Below are 22,601 nucleotides of genomic sequence, written 5' to 3' on the forward strand. Positions count from 1 at the left end.
CTAGATGGCCTCATCTGGGTGGAGCAAATGAACTACCCCTGTTTTGATTTTCCAATTCACGTGTCACATGAAACGTGGCTACTGTCGCCCCTCCCCAATTCTATCCCGGTCCTTCTTCTCACAGTCCTTAAAAAACATGCAAGGGCCCAAAGACAAAGAGGGAAAGAAGTCCAGTTGTCACAAGGGGAGAGACATTTGTGTGCCTTCCCTCATGTGAGAGTGCTCAATGAATACCATTAATTTATTCAGAAAGAGAAAAAGAATAGCAGAAAAGAAAAAAAAAAACTAAAGAATTAGAGGTGGGTCTAACTGTAGCTAATGAGCTGTTGTCCTCCAAGCCCCTTGAATAACAATAGAGCAGCTTAATTACAACAGTGGTGAATGTAATTTCCTCATTTTCCACCCTAGCTACAGAAATCTATTTATGAGATGAGAATGGAAAGGGAACAAAATAGCTTTTCTTTTCTGTGGACATTGCAAATTTGCTAATTTGGTGAGCAGGGCTTGTTCTACCTTAGGGAAAAAAAGAAAGAAAGAAGGACAGTGGCAAAGAAAGTGGGCCACTGTGTGTTGACATTCCAGATGTCCAAACCAACGGCAGTTGTACCAACCCCAGTTCTGCTGGCACTAAAGTTGCCAATGATGACCTCATGATGGCAAGACCAAAGACTGAGGCCCATAGTTCCCCTGCTGTAGAGTACAATAACCTCCTCCTAGTTTCATAAACCTGTCATGGTCACCACTGTCCATGCTTTTTTTTCTCCCTGCAATATTTCTCCTTCATAATTAGCTATTGTCCTTGAGTATTTGGCCAAAAGTCTGGGGTTTTTTGCTAAAAGGCCTTGCTTTCTTCTTTTTATCTTCTTCTGCCTTTTGAGATGTCTATGCCCCCTTTAGACTTATTGTGCATCTCTTTGGTAACTTGGGATGCGTCTCTTCACTTCTTTTTGGCACCCCCCAGCCAGCTCCTCAGCTCACTTTTCTGGCAACTGTGGGAGATGTTACACTCGATTTGCTGAAGTGCAGCCATTTGCAGCAAACTCTCCAGTGCACAGAAGAAGTTATCTTTATAAATGACAGAATGGACCTGGCCTGAATAGCGCTTTGTTTACTGTTTAACAAAAAGGGGGCCCCACTCTATATTTCATCTGTCACCGTTGCTTTTCTTTCCTTCAACAATGCTCGATTGTTTCCATGAAAATTTCAGGTTCCATGAACAGGAGAATTCTGTATTATTATGTTCCTGCCAAATTCCGATCTCTGTTTTCCTTCTCCTGCTCACAAAGGGCTCATAACTTACTGTCAACTATGAGGCAAGCCACAAAGCTCCACTGTTGCTCAGCAAATAGGGTTGATGGCTTGACTTGCTGTGAGGTTTGCTTAAGTGCAGCACCAGCAGCAGCAGCAACAGAAGGCTCTTTGGGAACTCCATACCCCAGCAGGCCCAGAGAAAAAGAGAAAGTAAAAGAAAGAAAGAGGGATAAGCAAGTAGCTTTTCTTGTCTCAGTATTTTTCCTCTCTCAGTTTGGCTGCTGAAGTTGTTGCCCCTGCTAATGTAATGGTGTGTTTGACTCACAACATCCAGTATGCTCTCCTTCTAGTGGATCATTTCAGTAGTGAATTTTTTGGGCGGCCATCCTCCATTTGTGAAAGCATTCGCATGAGTGAACTTGTGTGTGTCCCGGAACTGAGAGGCTGTTATGCCATCCAGCTCTGAGCTTGTGTCCTGGGATCACGAAAAGGGCCAATGGCGCAGGGGACCGAAGGAGAGGCAGGAGGAGGTAGAGGAGGAGGGGGCAACGAGGGATTCAGTGTGTGAGTGCTCATCGACCCTTCCTGAGTAGACAGACAGGGACACTTAAGCACTCTCACACCTGCATCTGCCTTTGCCTTGCGTAGGGGGCAAGGACACCAACCATGCTGTCAGGGCAGCTGCAAAAGTGTTTAAAGTGAGATACAAGGCAGTTCCTCTAGCAGCATATTATTGCAAATAATTTACCCTGCAAAGTAATTATCAATGCTCCGCTCAATATGTAAAGTGTACACTTCAGGTGGCTTGCTTAATTTGCTCTGGGTGGCTATCATTTGTGTGGATTTTAGCTGTGGTAGAGAAGGCATCAGGAGAGAGTGTGAAGTGAGGATGAAGTGCCACCGTAATTGAGTTGACTTTTTGCAAGGGAAGGTCAACAATAATGGAGGAACAATTTAAACAAATTCATTTAGACAACTCTCCAGTCAGTGTACAGTAGTTGGAAAATCCGTATTTTCCCAACCATTTGCTATATTTTAATATCATTATCTGTAATTACTTTGTCGGCTGATGTTTGAGAGATTTAAATAAATTTGTGTATCACTGACTCAAGCTGACTTGAAATAAAATGGTTCTAGCAATCTCTTTTACTCTTTTTTAAAAATCTGCAAGAATTATACAATAGACAAAAATGCATTTGCGTACACACTCTGTGTCTAAGCATGCGTGTGAAAAAAGACTAACCGTGTGCAGTATACAGCCCGTGTTACGAGTTGATTATGTATCCAGAAACCTGGCTGCTGCACAGCATGACACAATCACAATGGAGGGTGATAATTTAATTGTGCTAAACGGTGGATTCCGTGTCAATGCTCCTCCAGCTGGGAGCTGTCAGGTAGTAATATCTCATTATGGCAGGTGAAGAACCCAGAGGAACCCTACCACGACACCTGTTAGAACAGGAGGAAGCCCTGAAGGAAAACACACAGATGATTTTCTCTCTCTCTCCGTTTACACATACACACATGTGCACAGTTTAAAGCCCTAGACCCTTTTCTTTATCTACTTCTACTTCACTTTAAAACATTACTGCTGATTATATAACTTATATTCAAGGTTATTGCCATTGTTTGCAAGTTGATTTAATTAAACAAACTTACAATTTAAGTCCATATGTTTTTTTTAACTATAAGTGCTTAGTTTGGTACGCATATTTAATAGCTCCTTTAGTATAATACAGTGACAAAGTGAAAGAACAGAACAGTCATAGTGTTTAATTGCCGCTGCTAATACATCTCAGACATCTGCAGGTGCTGCAATATGCCAACTGTTCTTTTGTATGCTTGAAAAAGGATGTCAAATTTACACTCAAATATACATTTACTTATATGAACAAATGGTACAAAAGGTTGTATGACTAATAATTGTTTCTTATTCTTTACTTTTATTTAATTTTAAATGAGCACACACTCTTAATCTGTGTGTGTTTGTATGTGCATGCGTGCATGAGTACACACACTTACACATGGCCTTTTTCAGTTGCCTACTCTCCCATCCCATTTTTCATGTTTAATAATTAATTAGATTTCCTCTCCTTTTGTCTGCTGATAACTGATGTGAAGGAAGAAGATGTAATAGTCTCCCCTGTTGAGTCTTGTGATCAAAACTTGAAGGTGCTAGACATCAGTAGTGACCATGTGGACGGGCTGGGGTGGTGGGGGAGGTGGTATGGAGTTACTTGTCACCATTGTCTATAAAAGGTAAACAGTGTTACAGAGCAGATACAGCGGGTGAAAGTCAGTCAGACCCTTTTACGATGAAAGAGGAAATGGGATAGCCGAGGACACATGGCCCCTCGATCACAAGACCCCTAAGATGAGCAGTGCACTACACTCCTCTAATACTCACCAATTAAGCAGAGGTTGTTTTGCACGATGATGAAACATTATCGCATGGAACAATTCATGACTCAAAGCATTCCAGGCCATATGAGCCTGCGGCAGGGAACTTAAGTCCTAATCCTTCAAATGTGCGCAATATTGTTAACTATATATAGACCAGTTCTCTTTTCTAACTGACCCTCCCTCGTCTCTGCCTCGAGTCTTTAAAGTCACCGTGGCTTTGTCTTTGAGAAAATAAAAACCACGGCGTGGTTTCATGCACTTATTGATTACTTTGGTTTGTTAGTTGTCTATTGTTGTTGTGTAATCAAGCATGAGGGAGGGGAGCTTGTCAGAGGTTTATGAGCTACCTCTTCAGTTCACCATATTTTCACTGTTTAGTTTATTATTCAATATTAATGGGAGTGAAATTATTTCAACAGCACCAGAATACACTGCAGTTGTGCAAACAGGGCTGTTTTGCTGACTTTATTTTTACGCACAGACGCCAAGGCTGTAAACACTGTAATTCTATCAGAAAATATGATGATATTCTACATGCATTGCTACTACCCACATTCAGCTGAATTCTGCTCCTTATTTTGCTTCTCATCAAATGTCTTTGTTGTGTCTATGGTGAGCTATTGCACACAAACCCCTTTAGATCTCAGCGCTGTGTGATCCCCGCTCCGAATATGAGAAATAAAATACCGTATGGTTGCCCTCAGATATTTTCAGAGAATTACTGCCGCACTTCCCCTTTTCCCTTTCAATAATATGAGGTAGTATTGTATGGGGCTTGTCGAAAGTGGGGGTGGGGCCGAGGGGGTTCTCTGCACTCTTAAGCTGCCTGAGCGCAGCCCTCCCAGCACTGCTAATAAATTATTAACTCCTGCTGACAAATACTGTTATGGAGCCTGCCGCAGATCTGTTGCATTCTTTAACAAGATTGCTGTGGACACATGTTACAGGAGGATGGAGTCTCCATCGCTCCTTTTTCTCTCTCTCTTTCCCCTTCTCTCACTCACGCCTCAGCAGTTTGACTGATGGCTGGAGACCAAAGTAAAAGTGCCTGAGAGACTGAATATTTTAGTGGTAAAATAATACCACTTGATTTACTGTGTAATACAAAAGCAGTGCTTTGTTTCACTCTCACACTCCATTGAGGCCGAGGTGCTTGTTGCGCTTGAGGCTTGGGCTTTTTGGGTGCATGAATAAAAAATACGTCAGAATCTGCGTGCCCGACCCGCTCCCACTACACACCCACCCCTACACACAAACATGCCTTCCCTTTCAACCCCCCAGCCCCACTACTGCCCCCTCTACTTACCGTTACACGCATGCTCTGAACTTTGCTCTGACTTTTGATTTTCAATTAACAGTATCCAATTTTGAGATCACTTTCTATTTGACATAATTACAGGAAACAATTTAATGGCTGATTAAAATTGAGAGCTGAGTCCCACTAAAGAAACAGCCGAAACATCCAGGCGCAGGGGCTATAAGACAGAAGGATAGACAGACTGGCTGTTAGGCACAGGTCTCACACTCATGCCTTGTCATCTACCTGACATGCTGAATTTTGTTAGTACAGCTGCTGAGACACATGACATTAACTTAGTCCACTATTGTTTAGGTCCTCCTTCACTTCCTGGGTTGATCTGTGACTCTGTGTGTGTGTGTGACGGAATGACAGCCAAATAGTGTGGTAATGCATACAGATACTTTTATTTGGATAGACAAGCACATGTTTCTGAACAATAATTAAATACAGAATTATGTTCAAACTACTTCAGTGTTGATTCCCTCCAGCCCTCTCAAGTCTTCTGGGGATGGTCTGCTTACTGTTTTGAAGATTAAAACAAAACACGGTGTCACAGCCTTTAATTTATCTGCGCTACATACCTAATCAATGTCCAGAAAATCTGAGCTCTCCAACTGTTGCTTTATGAGTTTTGAACATATCATTTCCTATCTGTGGGTGGCCGACTCTCAGCAGAAAGTGCAAGGACACCCCCCCCCCCCCCCCCCCCCCCCCCCCCCCAGGCAAGCCGAGGGTGAAACTAAAGTGCTATCACACTGACCCCTGTGGATAGGTAGATAGAGCAGGAGAACGGGGCAGATGGTGATCAGTGATCAAATGTACTACAAGACGTAGCCTGAGCATTTTGTCACATAAAAACTCAGACCCATACATTCACACCCCCAATTTGTCTTTCTTCTTCCTGTCATGCACACACACACACACACACACACACACACACACACACACACACACACACACACACACACACACACACACACACACACTCATCCTCTAGAGAAGATTGAGCCCTAAGTAGTAACATTCTAGTTTTATGGTCAGAGTCCTGTAGTTGAGAAAAATAAGCAGAACAACAGCTCAGGGAAAAGCGGATTAGGAGTTAAATATGCTCCAGCTCCTTCTCTCCACTTCACATCAGTAGGAAGGCCATATTATCCCCTTTTTGATTTAATACCAAATGCATAATTAGATTTGTTGGCACTGTGTTTAATTTCATTCATTGTAGCACACAGCACGAGAGTGGCCTCATTAATTGTGAGAAAAAGTGGAAATCGTTGTATAAATTCTGCACCAAAAAGAGTTGTAGGGTTGTAAAAAATAAATTTAGAATTAGCATGACTTTCCTTTGCACCTGATATGTCAAGTACACTCTTCACTGTAATATTCATGAAAGCAAGTGACAGATTTTTGTATTTAGTCCTCCACTGTTAGTTTTTGATTTATAAGCTGCTTAAGTAGGATTTCTTGGCCTGAGGGCCACACAGTCACACCAAAATGTTAATAATGTCCTAATTTGAGGAGTTGAAACAAAAGAAGAGATTGCTGTTCTTTGTTTGCATTTGATTGCTTCAGAGTGAAATGAACTTACACAAGGAAAACTATAAGATGCTTGAAGGACAAAACTAAATGAAATTAACATGAAAGATAAAGCAGATTGCTCTTGCTTGGATATATATATATATATATATATATATATATATATATATATATATATATATTTTAAAGAATATTATCACAGAAAGAAGGAACAGTGTTTTACATATCTGTGTATCAGGAGTTAACTTATTTGTGAGTTGTTGTTTTTTCACTTTTTATCTGGATGATAGTCCCACTGCCTGGCTGACCTACTGCCTGAGTAACTGTCTTGGAGTTTGGGCCAGGACCCAGGGAGGCACAATTCCAGCCCTAGATCAAGCCATCAAACTGTATTGAACAAAAAAGTAGGGACCCCACTGCCTGCTCCAAACTCCACAGGCAAGAGCAGCTACAGTTGACAGCATCATCTGCTCAGGTGCACCACTTATAATCCCAATTACAGCCACACACAATCACTTGAACGTAACTGCCAATCAGCCATGGGATACTCAAGGAAACAGCATTCCTTATCATATATTGCATTCCTTATCATATATTGTTAATGATACGATAATAGTGATAGTGATAAGATATCACTTTTTTTTCTTGACTCTATTCTCCCTTTCTTGCTCCACAGCAGAGTCATGTCTTCCAAGCAAGCCACATCTCCTTTTGCCTCTGTGGTTGATGGGGATGATGCCATGAGTCAGGAGCACTTGCCTTGGGAGAAAGAGGAGAGTGCAGAGGCCCATGGCACACCACAGCTGCCACTGCACAGTCTGCTCCATGGAAAAACCCATCCAGATGAAATGCAGCCGCTAAGCAGTGTACCACCAGAGAGTGACTGGGACAGCCTGGTGTCAGCCCAACAGCGCATGGTGAGACATGTCAACATACTACATACATGTGAGAAAAAAAAAGAATTGATCCCATGCTGATGCTGGATCACCACAATTACCAGACATTCAAAAGTCTATTACATTTCCACTGAACATCTCTGAGCTGGTTTACAATGGCTGACAATTTACCTAAGCTTTATTTTTGTTAGTTATAGTCACATTACAAAATACATGTGGCATTGGTTGATAACTCTATTAAAGACTCAAAATCACTGTGACTTTCCATTTAGCAGAACAGACTGAGGTGACAAGTAATAAAGAGAAGTATAGTATTCAGGTAACTGAAGATTCCGTGAATACCTTCCAGTCACATACGTTTGCTAAAGTTTGCTAAAATTATTCAGTTAAAACTCGGAACCTTTTTCTATTCTCGTTTGATGCTTCCGTGCTAAGAATTGGATAAAAGAAAACTCTGAATAGTTGTGGGGGGAATCATAAATGGAGTAAAAGTTTCTTTTTACAGAAAACCTAGTAAAGAAGGATCATTTCAAAACTATGGTACACAGTGTACCACTGTCTTATTGTCCTTCGTTGGGTATTCAAGATCCAGGCTCAGCAGGCACTCCTTGTTACTGGCTCGTACAAAGAAGCTGAGCCGATATTCTATCCCTAGCTCCAGCCCCCATGGTTCCCTAATGCTGTGAAACCTCTGGGATTCTGGGGTCTTCACATAGGCATCTCTGCCAAACACTGAACCATCAGCTATTTTTAGGTTAAACAGAGGACCTCTAACTCTCCCTTGAATAATGTTAAGGCACATTGAATTGGATCATGATCCACGGAAGGGAACCTTAGCCTTATCTGCTTCCTTCTGCTTGTATTCTTGTTACTATTAAAAAAACATGTCTTGTCCTCAGTACACGTGTGTTGTTTTTCTTGTTGTGTACAAGCTACATCTGCAGCCAGACCCCAAACGCTGTACATTCTAAGTGCGGCGCTGCTTTGATGTGAGCGGAGCCAAGAAGAGCACAGGCACTCTTGGGGTATAGACATGGGAGGCAGGTGGTTGTCTGTGACAGACGGGTCTGTGGTAAAGACACCCAGAGGGCCTCTGAAGTAGCACCGCAGTTGGCCACAGAGACCCTCAACATCTCAGCATTGCAGCACAACACAAACCCAAACAGACACATGAATAGCCTTTGTGGCAGACTGCTCCTCATGATGCTGCGTGTTTATGCTGAAAGTGTAGGTAATTGACAGGCAAAGGATCGCTCAGGGGCCATCTTCATCGGTTGCACTATATGGGAGGTCAATAAAAGGATTTTAGCTTTTATGATTGTTTATGATGTGCAGCTAAAAATACATGGAAATACCTACATACCAAGTACTATTAATACTAGAATTAATTAGATATTTATACTGTATAACCCCACAGCAAAATAGTGTTTACAAAGTGCAAACAAAATGTCAATGTCAGACCTAAATGATCAAAAAAATTTAAAAAACAATCACCATATTTGATAAAATTATAATATTAAATGCATTTGTAATGTAATATCTTAATGAACAAGAGCATCCTCTGCAGAGGCTGTTTTATGTTACAATGTGATTCTGTTAAATTGTAATTGTAATCTGTTAAGGAGTAATTGATTTGTTTATTTTAGAAAAGTCAACAACACAAAAGATCTTTTACTGAAGTAAACAATGACAGCAACCATTAAAGTATCAACAAGAAAAACTGAAAGGGTTATACAGGTCTGAAAACATACATTAATTTGTTTCATTTGAGTTCATCTCATCATAAATGGCTTCTCCAAGCTGGATGATGGCTATTTTAAATGTCAAGGATGAATGTTTGAGCATTTCTATATTTTCGCCTCCTATGGCCTTTGTGTCATAAGAAGAGTCTCAACTGTTAGGAGTGTAAATGTTTTTGGATTTATTATGTTTAGAAGTTAGTTAAATGAATAACAGGTCAAAAGCGTAAGTGAGCAGAAGGATGGAAAAGAGAGTAAAAATGACGAAGACGAGCAACAGAGAAAAGAGAGGAAAGGTAAAATGGTGGACAACAGGGAGAGATAGAGAGAAGAAAAGGGAAAGGCGTGAGGCAAAAGGAATGAGAGTGTTGCCTTTGCTGATTACCTGACTCCACTGCTGTGCCATGCGTCTGTGTGGGCTGTGCCCTGAACCTGTGCCAGCTGATTAACCCAGCACTGCTCCATTCCCCTCAAGCACTCTCCACTGTCTCTGCCACACTGCATAATCATCCAACACAGGGCTGGGAGGTGCAGAGTAGGCCGGTAGGTCGTGCCACCCTGGCGCTTGGTACCAGACCACCCTACACATCACTGCAACTCTGCCGGGATGAGAATTTGGCACTGTACACATTCCTTCCCATTTTACCACATTACTGACTTTTTATTTAGGATTGTCAGTGGCTCCAGACGTTATATCATTGCTATTTTACAATCGATTATCACACTGCTGTTGTTTAAAGCTCACTTTTCCATTATAGGCATGCAGTTTGTGTTGGATACAGATGTGTGTCATGTTTATTCTCTTCACTGTGAAGGCCAAAGTTTAAATCAAAGTTAAGTGTTCCCCCGTTAAAGTCTGCAAAGTCCTGGCTGCTTAGCTACCTTCTGCTTTCTCAGACTCCACAAACCATAATTAACACCACCTTCTGTCAGATGCAACCCTCAACCATGGTCCATGTGCTGACATTACACTCCCATGTGCAGAGTATTCTCTCTGTCTCTCTCCCTCAGCAAGCTCCCTCCCATTCTTCTCCCCATTTCCTTCATGTCTCTGCACAGGGAGCACTCAGCCAGTCAGCCAGAGACAGGACCCTTAGTTAAATACTAAACCATACACAGGTGGGACTGAAAAACAACAACAGCTTGAGACAGGACACAGATTTACGATGGCTCAAGGCACTCAGCTGAGAATAGGTCTCCACTAGAAAATGAACAAATTACACAGCAGTCACCCTAACACAAATGCACACTCAAAAGCAATTTGAGAAATTACAGTTGGGAGGTTTCTCTGTGTAGTCTCAGCAGATGAAAAGTAAAGCCTGGGCACATTATGGATATGCCCTATGAAAGTGTACCTCATCATTTCATCTCAGTTTTTCACTTGTCATATCTCATTTACCACAGCTAGCTCTGTTGAGGACACAGAAGCTGCTGTATGAAAGCCAGAGAGAGGAGCCATTTGATATGGCCAAATCGCCCGTAAGCTGCAAAAACCTAGCAATCATTACATTTGAATGGAAAAACTGTCAAAAAGCTCTATGGAGCCCTGACAGAACACAGAAACACACTCATCATTTAATACAAATCCCATCCCTTGTTGCTACCCCTCCCAACTTTTGTTTGTGTTACAGGAATCTGACAGCAATAAAGTATGTTCCCTGTACTCCTTCCGGAACAATTCCACTTCCCCACACAAGCCGGAGGAGGGGGCCCGGGAGCGAAGCGACCTGCTGAGTGGATCAGCGTTTGGAACTCCAGAGCGACGCAAAGGAAGCCTGGCAGACGTAGTGGACACGCTGAAGCAGAAGAAGCTGGAGGAGATGACAAAGACAGAGCAAGACGGTATGACTTCTCTTGTGTGTGTGTGTTTGGGGTATGGGCGTATACCTTTTTAAAAAGGAATACCTTTTTCTTCCTGTGCCTGATCTTCCCACATTTTCCCTCTTTCTTTCTATAATTTTCTAGCTTCCCGACTGTCCGCCTCTTTTCTCTTGTATCTCTCCGTCTCATTAACTCATGCAGGCACACACAAGCTGGGAATACTGACGTTAGTGTGTTTCCAGTTTGTTCTGAACCACTTCCAATGTGACAAAGACTGTGTTGCAGCTCACCTCAGCATAAGTGTGGTCTTCTTCCGTGCCAAACCAAACTCTTTGACTATAAAACTCATAGTGCTGACCTGATGCCAGGAACATTACCTCTTTTTTTTTTTTGCTACACAGAACACTTTTCTCTCAGTGCAGGTATTCATCAAAGTTTGCTACCCACAAACAACCTAAGCCCTTCTCAGGATTTGACTTGTTTCATGTGTCTAATTGATTTCTTTTATTCAACACACCATGCACATTTCAGAGGTTTTATTTTCCTATAGTTAAAAAAACAATCACTTTCTGTGATAAGACTGTTAGGTCTACGTCGTATCTGCCCCCCGTTTCACCCTGTTCGGCTCTTCCTCCCACAGCCTGCAGTCTATCAAGAGTATGGCGGAAAAACAAATATTTGAAAGAGCTGCTGAAACACATCCCCCTTCTTAATTAGGGCTGTAGTAATATAACTACATCCAATCAAATGTTAAACCCCCTTGGGAATGCATGTGTCTCATTTAGTGTCTGGGGAGCTCTTAGCTTAAGCACTTCATCAGACGAATAAATTAGACCTCTGTTAGCCTAAAAATAATTTGCCACTTCTTTTTTAAGTGTTCGTTTGGTGATCTTCGTATCAGAGCATCACAGGCCTCTCACCAGATAAGCATTAAGCCATGCGGACTGATTATTTGTGGTGTCGTTTAGATAATAGCAGACAGAACAATCAGTCCTCATTCATTTGAATACTTTTAAATTGGAGATCATTTAGTAAACTGAAAAGTTTAGATTCTCAAAATGGATTTAAATGACCAACAAAGGTCATGATGTATTTGAAACATTAAACAAAACATATGCATGACAGTATTTTTCAACCTTTATGCCAATTATTGCTTTTGCATATGTGTGGGGTTTGATTATTCATACTCTAATCGATACCTTTTAATATTATTTAATGACCAGTGATTCTGGCAGTTTAGCAAAAAGTATAATAAAATGCATGAATGCTCTTGTTTTTTTCACACCAACAGACAAGTATTAGGAATATGCAGCATTCTTGTTACTGGTCTTCTTGACACTGGTCTTAGATCTGAAGCTCATCACAGGTCGCTTTATAGGGCACATTTTGGTTAGTAAAAACAGTAAAGCAGATCTGCTACTACTTCTTTGTTTTAAGAATATATTTCATATGTGTCTTGTTACTGGCGGGGTTGATTTTCAGAGCAAGATCGTCAGTGCTCTCTGTGGCAACGGCGTTATGGTAATGAGCCCCAGCTGGTGAAGGCTGGTTGTTGCAGTAATTTAAATGGTCAAGTGCATCTTGTAATCCAGGGCCGTATGTTAGCGCAAGGAGGAGAGGGTGCTTTAGAGTGCCATACAGCTGTTTTAATCTCCTGTTAATAATAGAGACTTGGTCTAACTCATGCGCTGTGTATCATCACCACCTAAATAAACTCCCTTGTTGGAGGAAATTAGTTTTTGAGCAGGGTGCACAGCAGAAGACAAGAGCCTCACAAAGTTCAGTATGCTGTCCCCAAGCTGCAGGAACAGAGAGCACTTCAGGAAGCTTCAGTGATGATGATCAGTGATTACTGTAAAATGGAGGGAGAGGAACTCTTAGAAACTGCCGAAGGAAAACTATACGAAAGCTTTGAGAAATCATAATCGCATGTCTTTGTTTGTGGAGAGACACAGCTGGCAATTTAATAGGGCAGGATTAACCTATTAAAGAACATACAAGAAGGTTGGAGAAGCCATTTGTTGTCTTAATGATGTTGCTAATGTGGCACAAGCAACAGATGAGATAAATATATGACTTATCTAAGCATGACAACTGTTGTGTCTAATTCTGTTGCTTTGGTGCCTGCCTGGTCAGGGTCACTGAGGTCCTCAGAGACTTTTCACCATCTGCTTCCATTCTTCTCTGGGCTTCCTTGTCTGGTCAAGATAGTTCATTGTCCTGATGGACTGAGGATAATCGCAGTAACCTCAAGTGTAGAGGGAAAACAAATGGTCTGTGGTACCTTTTTACACAGCACATTGCTCATACATGGAACGCGAAATCCCACTTAAAAGTAATGTTAACATTGTTGGAAGCTTTGGGTTGAAAAGCTTCCTGGACATGGCATCCAAATTGTCTGTTCTGTTGCTTCTTACTATAGAGTTATTCATTGTTGATATTTTATGCTGTGAGAACCACAAATTAAATTGCATTGTAGTGGTGGCAGTGGGTACAGTATATAGTTAGGACTAAGTGGGGAAAAACATATTGTTAAACTGACCTTTAAGTAGGAATAAGCAGGTAAACACAATACCTTAGCACATAAATTAATTATTGTGTCTCCATTCTAAGACATGTACTGGCCAGTTTCCTTCACTGACCCCAATGGCTTATAAACATAACAATAGAGGCAGCCTCTGTATTATAGATATCACCCCTCCATTATTCCACCTCTATATATTTGTACCCTTTCACCCTCTCTATCCTTCCACCCTTCCTCTCCATTTCTGCTCCTTAAAGTGCTTTAAGTGCTGGTGACTGTGCTAATGAATGAAAATGTCCTCCCAGCAGCAAGCACCGCATTTAGCTGAATAGTCACCTTTGCTGTAAAAGCTCTATTAGGCCCGGTTGCCAGCAGGGCTAACGATTGTGCCCCATGTTTATTTACTAGGTATTGTAAATGCATTATTTATGGATAGGTCTCCAGACAGCACTTGTCAAGAGTTAAAAATGTCAGTATAAAGTATTAGAGGAAAAAGAAAAATAGCCACCATTATAAAAACCCAAGGTGACCTTGGTTTGATTCACATGCAATTAGAACAGTTTTATATAATGCACTAAAGTATGAATCAATACTGTGCAAGTCAACACAGAAATACTTTGTGTGTTGAGTCTTTATGATCGTCCCCAAGACAAGGACGGGTAATTGGGTTTAAGCTTCCTGTCTTAGCATTTAGGGACTTTCCTGAGCTCAGTATCTGCTTGTCGAGTCCTTGCCAGTAAAACCAGCACTGAATTGGATGCAGTTATGTATCTTTTGTCATCTTTGTCATTGAGTGGTATGCTGAGACAGGGCCGGGGGGGTGGTGAAGAAACAGCCTAAATGAGAGGCATATAGATATGACACAAACAAACAAACAAACAAAAAGACTAAAGTCTTCAGTGTTACAGTGTCTTATTAGTTCTGTCAACCTTTCTAAACTATTTTACTACTGTGGACTATTATAGCTATGGTATCCAGAATCATAACATGCTGTTGTGGCTCAGTTCCCTGGATGCTGTTTAGAAAACAGTGCTGTATGTGATCCAGGGCCACCCAGCCAGTGAACACGACATTTGACATAGATTTTAAACGGACAACTATGCAATCTGTAGCAATAATAATAATAAAAAAACGAACAGAAGCAGACACACAGGCATTCAAATATATTAAGAATTAAGTACAAACAAAACAGAAAGAGGATGCCTCAATCCAGCTTTAGACCAGTCAGAGTGGATACAGTCGGCGCTCAAGCAGAATACTCAACACCTGGAGCCCTTTGACAGCGTCATGGCTAATTAACTTAGCAAAGGGGGGCCATACCACCATTCAGCCAAACTGTGACCCCTTTTTTTAATCTCAGATAGAAAGATATTTAATGGCTACTGAGAAAAGAGTTTCCCTATTACAGCGGCAGGTAACCTAACCATTGCTTGTGACATAAAACGGCCCAACATGGAGTGCCACTGTGAACTAATTGTGTTCGAGCATGGGGTTATATGTGAGTGCTGCATGTGTTCCTGTGTTATCACTTAGACCTTTCTTCCTCTCCCTCTGCCTTTATCACTCCTTTATTTATAAGTGTAATCCCCCTGGCGAGGTTGTGTATTATCACTGTATAATGACGTATGATAAGTTGAATGTGGGGGAGTGATCAGCATTGTGTGCGTAGCCCCAGGTCATTATCCTCTATTACAACAGGCCATGTAATGAGATTCAGGGATGGGTGAAATCGCTGGAAGAGAATAGGATCAGCTATAAGCCTGTGATCTGATTAGCACTGATGAACTCTTGACTGTTGTAACACTGTCCCCTGTCAGTGTCACAGCCCCTGCTGACTCCAAACGGAGGCTCACAGGAAATTGGTTGCAGGTGTTTAATGGCACCAACAGATTTCTTTTTTTGGAAACCTTAAATGTATCTAAATGTAGCATTAAAAAAGGTTTTCTAAAGGTATATTACTGTACATATGATGCAGTCTGTATTATATATTACTCCCCTCCCCCCTAACAGACTGATGCACTTTCTCCCTGCTCTTTCAGTTCCCTCCCTTCTCCCCTCTCCTCTCATCCCAGCTGCCATGTCATCTGGTTCTGCTTTATCCCACCTAATTAATAGGAATCTTTGTTATAATGATCTGAGCATGAGCCTCTGAATCTATGCATATGCAATGAGGGCTGGAAATCCACTTGCCTTGGTTGCAAATTTTGAGGCATTCTTCACACAATCTCTACGCTGTTTTTGAGTGCAGCATCCTTCCAGACCGCATAAGGCCAGGACCTTCCTGGCAGAACACACACAGGCCAAACATCAGTCAAGCACCAGCATCTCTCCTGTGCGCCGTGTTCCCACCTCCTTTAATAATCTGTTCTTTATTCTGTCAACAAGATTTCAGCAACTACTTATCTTAATGCAAGTAATCTATTTGATCAAATAGCCAATATAGTTAGTGCGTGTGTGTGTGCACTTGCATATACTGTATGTGTCAGTAGGGGCCTTCGTGTGTGTGTGTGTGTGTGTGTGTGTGTTCTCTCTTGGCCTGTGGTGTGGTGCACCAACCCAGCGGAGCAGTGCTCTGGTCTGTCACTTTTGTTTGAATAGGTAATGTAGATCTGTTCAGGCTGAAGAGACATGAGCTGGAATCGCTTGTTAGGACACATGATCAAAAGCGGCTCTCTGCTCTCTGCCAATCAACCCTCTTGTCACCCTGTGAAGCAGACGTTAAATAGATTTTTCGGCTGTATGCCGTGGGCTGCCTGCCAGCCTGACATGTGAACTTTCACAAAAAAAGATACCCTGCCCCTCACTCCTCCCTAATCTGTCTTTCCCATCCCTTTCCTTCTTGTCCAGTTTTTGCTTTGCCTCTTTTCCTTTTGTTTTTCTCTCCCCCTTTTTCCATGTTTTCCCTACCATCTTGTCACCCTTAGCTGATCCAAATCAACATTTCCCTCCTCCTATGATTTTTGTCTCCCACCCCATCTTACTCTCCAGTGACAAAGTTGCTCCTCTGCCAGCCTAAGATCAGAGCCCATGGCTAAATGGAGTGGCTGTATGAGGGGAATAGGGAGCACAGAGTGCCCGGTCCACTGCTGAATTATGTATTTACTATCTGTTCCAAAACAGAGCCCTCACATAACACAGGCACGTCCCCATGGGATGATGGAGGCCGACACAGGTTTCACTTTACACAAGCTAAGATATAGATTTTGTTGCTCCTTTCAAAACGGGAACCCTTTCTGCTGTCTTGGTCATTCAGATGACAAAACAAGCAGCTGCTTCTTCAATGTGCCATTCTTTGCATTCAAGATCACCTTCCCCAGTTCTCATATTCCGATTAGTCAACAGTAGCAACTGCTGTGGAGCATTCCAGGGGCCATCTTCCTGGGTTTCAGCTGTTGAGCGTGTCCCCCTGCACCCATGCAGCACAAAACTCCCATTGTGATCCTGGCTTACTGGCTGCACAGGAACCCCTTGATAGGAGGAAACGGGTGTCTCTGGGAGACAAATCACAGCCAGCGTTGCACAGAGGCTTGTTTGTCTTTACATACTCACACACACTGGTTGTAGGTGTGTCTGGTCAGTGACATAACTGCTTGTGCAGTAGCAATTTGGGGAAACCGTAAAATATTTCTATTTGCTGTTACAAAAAACAATAGATTTGCCTCAGTGCTGTATGTGGGTCAATGGGTGATTAATTCAGCAGCAGTTGTAATGGCCTGACAGTTTTATGTCACACTGCAGTATTTGGAGGGGCGCAGAGATGGTAAAACACTGACACATAAGAAGGCAGAAGCCATTAATGCTACTATATCTGTCATTGGGCCATGAAGTGAAGAATTGGGAAATAACAGCCCAGTTTTGTGGTTAAAGGGAACATGAAAAGGGACTTTTCCAAACTTCATACAGTCAGGACAGTGGAGGAGGAGGAGAGCTTGAGGCGGTCAGAAATGGGGAGAACAGGGGCTACTCCACAATGGGATGGAGTGCAGAGGGAGGGCACATGTCTCCTGCGGTGTGTGTATGTGTGTGTGTGTTTGTGAGTGCCTGCAGTAGGGTTACACTGAGAGACTTGTGTGCCAGCTCAGTATCACTGTCCTAGCTGTGGCATTCAGCTCCCAAGCATTCTCCACACATAACTTGACAAAAGAGCCGGTGTCATCTGACCGAGGATCAAAATAGTGTGTGTAACTCACACCCCGGGCACAGACAGCCTCTGTGGCCTGCTAATGATTTCAGAGCACATTGCAGGCTTGTTCTGTAAGTCAGACGTACGTCAGCCATCCAGCTAAGAGATCCGCCTTGACACAAGCAAACATGACAACTACTGTTAGATGCAGCCTATTAACATATTTGCATTGTTTTTCCCCAAACAGCATGCATGTCTTACACCAAACTTTGATGGTTGTCTGTTGTACAAAGAGACTATTTAATCAGCGGTGATGAAACAGATGTTTCCTCCCACTCAATGCTTTTTCTTTTTCCTTGTTCAATAATATTACACGCGCCAGGAGATGAGATGAGGATGTCAGAAGAAACGAATAGAATTGTGTTTTATTGCACTGCAAAGCCTGAGTGCCAATGATAATAATTATTTGACGAACGTCATCTCTCTTCAGAAGTACCTTCAGAATAATTTTTTAAGACTGCAGGTCAGGTGGTTAATATGCTTTAAGACCACATTGTTAATTGCACACCATGAAGTTTAATCGATTAGTTATTATTTGAAATTAGGATTAATGATTTGTGGGCAGCCTTTTTGTTATTCTTGTCCCAATTAGCATAAAATTGGAAAAAAGAATTGGGGTCATTACACTCTATACAATCATTTTACTTCCTACTCGGCCTTTACTGCACACCTCATCTTCCTTTTTGTAATTTTTTTCTGGGCTGGTGGCACTTTGCTCAACAAAGACGATACTGTAAGCCTGTTGTTAGCTTCCCCGTTGTGAGATGGACCAATGAGCTCAGTCACTTGTGAGAAGCAAGTTTCTCCATCTTTGCCCAGCAGGTCTCAGTCTGTACAGTTCTGTATCCCACAGAAAGGGAGCAAAATACAGCTCCAATTGTTGCTGAACTAACTTGAACAACAGCACATTGGGACACTTAGCTGTGGGCAAATGAATGGGGACTTTCTAGGAGTTGGAATGCTTAACCTTTAGTTTAGTGCTATAGTTAATTTGTTTTTAACTTTTTAATGAATTTTATTTGTTCTGTAACTGTCTCGATCAAGTTGTAAAAATGTAACTTCTGGTATGATGACACAATGTTAAAAAAGACTACAAAAAGATGTCTACTACTTCTTGAAACTTTTGTAAGTCTAATAAGAGTTTTTGTTGTGTGCATGCATGTCCCTTTTTTCCCCTCAGGGAATGAATAACATAATCTAAAAATAGTGGCCCTTGGTCTTACAGTCCAGTAAGCAGTGTGTGCATCCTGAACTCTGGCATCTTGGTAAACAACGTCGAGATTCAATAAATGACTTTAATTACTATTAGAAAATGACAAAGGCAAACTGCAGAAGTATAAATTGATAATAGATTGTCTTTTTTACCCCTAAAAAGTCATTTACTTAAACTGGAATTAGAATATACAGTTGGAGAATATTTGCACACAAACGTTGGCAAAATTCCACTCATTTACAGTATGCTGTACTACCAAAAGTACAGTATATTACCCAACTAATTCTTTTAAATTGTCGCTGTCGTCCAGCGTTTATGATGAAATAAAGTTTCGATGTCTATACCAGACTCTTGGCTTCACTGCAAATTGTAATGCATTCATGTGGATCCTATTAGTCTCTTTTTGTCCTTGTAGAGTCAGACACCCATTAATTTACTAAATCACACTGAACAGCCATGATCACAGTACTCCACGTTTTCTTCACACGTCTATTAATTTAACATAGATGAATAAATGTGAATGTTTTCGAGCATTGATTAGCAGGCAAGTTTATATCTGACAGTTAAATTGCAGGGTACCCAAAAAAAATCCCTCCAATGCAAGGTACCCAGTCATTTTTGTGTGAAATTATTATAATTTATTACAGTGTGTGGACCCTAATGATTACCGACATCAAATGGAAATTACAAATTGAAATCAAGTCCACATATTTCTCCTCGTAATGTTCATCTTCACAAGTGCTGATCCCCTCATCAGTATCAGCTGGGATTCCAGAAGTAATGTCTACTTTTTCTTTCAAATAAACTGAACACACGCATGAGTCACTATATCTTTGCTTTCTTAATGCCTTGCTGTTTTGCTTTCTTGCTAAATTGTTATCTAGTTAAAATAATAATGAACCTACGTCGAACTTTTCCCTATAACAGAATTTATTAGGCTGACAATTATTAAATCCCAAACAATTGTGTAAAATAAATCCCACACAGGATGGACATAAAGTGTTTGTGTTTTATCTTGCTCCATTTTAATAAAACCTCCACTTATCTTTGACCTTGTCTGGTCCTTTTTATATGTACTGTTTGGCCTTCCTTAATTTAATCAAATTAGCAGTTGTTTGTTTCCTTGATAAATGGTAGGATGCATTGTATTGATAGCCGTGTTCAATAGACTCCTTCTGCTGCCTGAATAAAGGCTTTAAAGCAAACGAGGGAAGAGGAGAGGGAATCAAAAGTTCATTCTGCTATCCAAGCATTTAATGGTTCTAGTTCTTAAAAGTGACCTTGTGGGGTAGAGAGCGGAGCAGCACAGCAGCTCCTTCCAGATGCACACATGGCATCCATCGGGGGCACAATCACGCACAGTCCCAACACCTCAGGCTCGGACATATGTTGAGTTTTATTTCATTCTTCTGACATTAATCCTATTCACCAGCTGTTCTGCCAGCTGCCACTCTCCGGCTTAAGGGGAGATTGCAGTTTTGGGGGCTCTGAGTACTGGTTTATCTTGGCTCCTCATCTGCTCCTCACGAAGTTTTGATTGGATTTTTTTCCTTGCCCTCCTCCTACTTCCAGGTTCCTTAAGTTGCATACTTCTCTGAAATCTTTCTCTCTCTTTCAACTTCTTTGCTTTTGTTTTTCCGTACTCTAATTTGCGTAGCTAAGAAAGGGGTTGAGGCTGCAATTTCACTTTGTATCTTGGCTTTTTCCGGCCCATGCCCTCTGTAAGGCCTACTAGTCTTTAGTAGTGTTTCTTCAAGATATGTTCAAACAATACACACAGAATATTTATTACAAACATTAATGACAAAGGTCTTCTTAAGGGATGTATGGAACAGAAGTTGGTAATGCACAACACTTCTCAGCATGCAGAACACAAGCCTCTTGTCTGTGCCTCAACTTCTCCCGCTCTCTCTCTCACAGCGCTGAAACCTGCTCACCCCACAGTCATCTAACAGCATTTCTGTAGGATTAGCCTGGACATGGCCTCAGCCTGTACAGTTATGATTATTGACATATTGGGTCTGACATATTTCACATTTATGTGCATTGTCTGGAAGCATACTCAAGTGTTCTCAATGTCATTTCTGCTGAAGTACGGCCGGGCAGTCTGCGAGCAAGGGCCGCAATGAATTGATCATTGCTCACTGCTCACTTTAATAATTCAAGCCTGATTGCCACAGAGTGCCGCAGTAAAATGGATTGGGAGAGGTCACATGCTGCTCAGCTCAGGAGGTGAAGCCACTTGGGGACGGTTAATTCATATATGCTTGATAGACACGTGTCCTATTTAGAGAGGTCAGGGTGCTGTGTGTGTATACGTCTTCTCAGAATGGCCAGGTCAACACTGTGGGATTAACACGTTGGTCAGTGCAGGTAAAGGCGAGGAATAATTGAAGGTCCTGGTCACATAGGCCAGTATGTTTAGCTGCCTGAGGAAAAAGCTAAAATAATCAAAATGTTACCTGCAAATTGCATCAAATTCCCCTACTTAAAATTGCACACTGTTTAATAGTTTTGACCTGTAGTGTCTGTGTCGAAGTCTTTCAGTCCACTTGGCATTTAACTTTACTTGAATGCAGAAACCACCATGTACACGACTGTTGATACAGTATCAGCCTTGAGCTGCACAAAGCAGCTTCTCAAACTCCTATTCATGAAAAGACCTTTGACTTACCAATTAAAAAACTGACCCATCACGCATTCTAGACACGAACAAGTAATGTTGTCACTTTCGGCAAACAGGCATGTAGACAGGTGAGATATGGTACTATCACGTTGAAGTAAAGAAGGTACAGTAAGAAGTAGGGAAATTAGGATGAAAGGAAATGAGGGAGAAAGGGAGGATATATATCAGATCCTTGGTTGACGTACATCTCATCCAGGTTACCTACAATATATTTATAGCAACTATTTACATGACCAAACAGGATAGTCTGAAGGTGACTAACAGAGATGTTCACCAAGTGGAATAATGATTAGGTGTCAGTTAAAGAAAGCCCACCATGAGGTGCAGGTGCTCCACAATACACTGACACGTCTGGACCTTTTTATTTATGCATGCCAGCAGTTGTAATTACATATTAAAAAGCTGGAATTATTTAACTGCACCAAAAAGTCTTCTGGAAATGGTAGAGGTTATTAAAACTGTTGACAACGAGGAAAGGTAATTGCCTGAAAATGAGCGACAACGCACTGTTGTGCTCAGAATGTTTTTTTTTCCCCCCAGTTCCCTCTTTAGCGTTTGCATTGTGCGGCATCACCCGGGTGTGTAACCTATTGCGTTCCGATTGCTCCCTTGCAATTAGTGCCCTTTTTGTCCTCACTTCAATAACGCCATGATTATGGAGACTTCAGGAGTATTTGCAGCATCCAACAGCTGTTGTCTCAGGGACTACCGGCTGAATGACAAAAACATGTTTTCTCTCTGCATTTCACTTCCCTGCCTGCCTCTTGTAATTATTATGTTTTATTTGGTGTGATGATGGGGTCTTGTTTTTAGTGTGTCTGTGATTAAGATATTCAAAGGACTCCTTAGAGTGTGTCACAGTCATTTTCTTTTTTATCAATCTCGACTTTTGATTTGTTTCCCGTGTAGTGTAGAGTGGATGGGAAATTAGATGTCAGGCTATCATTGTCTGACTGAGATTCAGAGTTTCATCACTGAGATAGAAATGTATGCCTGAATTAAAGAGATATACTGTATCTAACACTGAATGTGTGCGAAATTTCAGAGTT

General features: G+C 41.6%; 1 protein-coding gene across 1 annotated transcript in view; it reads left to right on the top strand.

The window, feature by feature from the left end:
* sox6 (SRY-box transcription factor 6) overlaps positions 1-22,601 on the top strand; it is a 127,304-nt gene that overhangs the window by 37,615 nt on the left and 67,088 nt on the right. The window contains 2 exon segments of the mRNA XM_038701185.1: positions 7,167-7,407; positions 10,757-10,967. Coding sequence (XP_038557113.1) covers positions 7,167-7,407; positions 10,757-10,967 — 452 coding nt within the window.

Source organism: Micropterus salmoides, unplaced genomic scaffold, assembly GCF_014851395.1.
Source record: "Micropterus salmoides isolate LMB-PRFRI ecotype aquatic unplaced genomic scaffold, ASM1485139v1 Ms_hic_scaffold_6, whole genome shotgun sequence".
Lineage (NCBI taxonomy): Eukaryota > Metazoa > Chordata > Actinopteri > Centrarchiformes > Centrarchidae > Micropterus > Micropterus salmoides.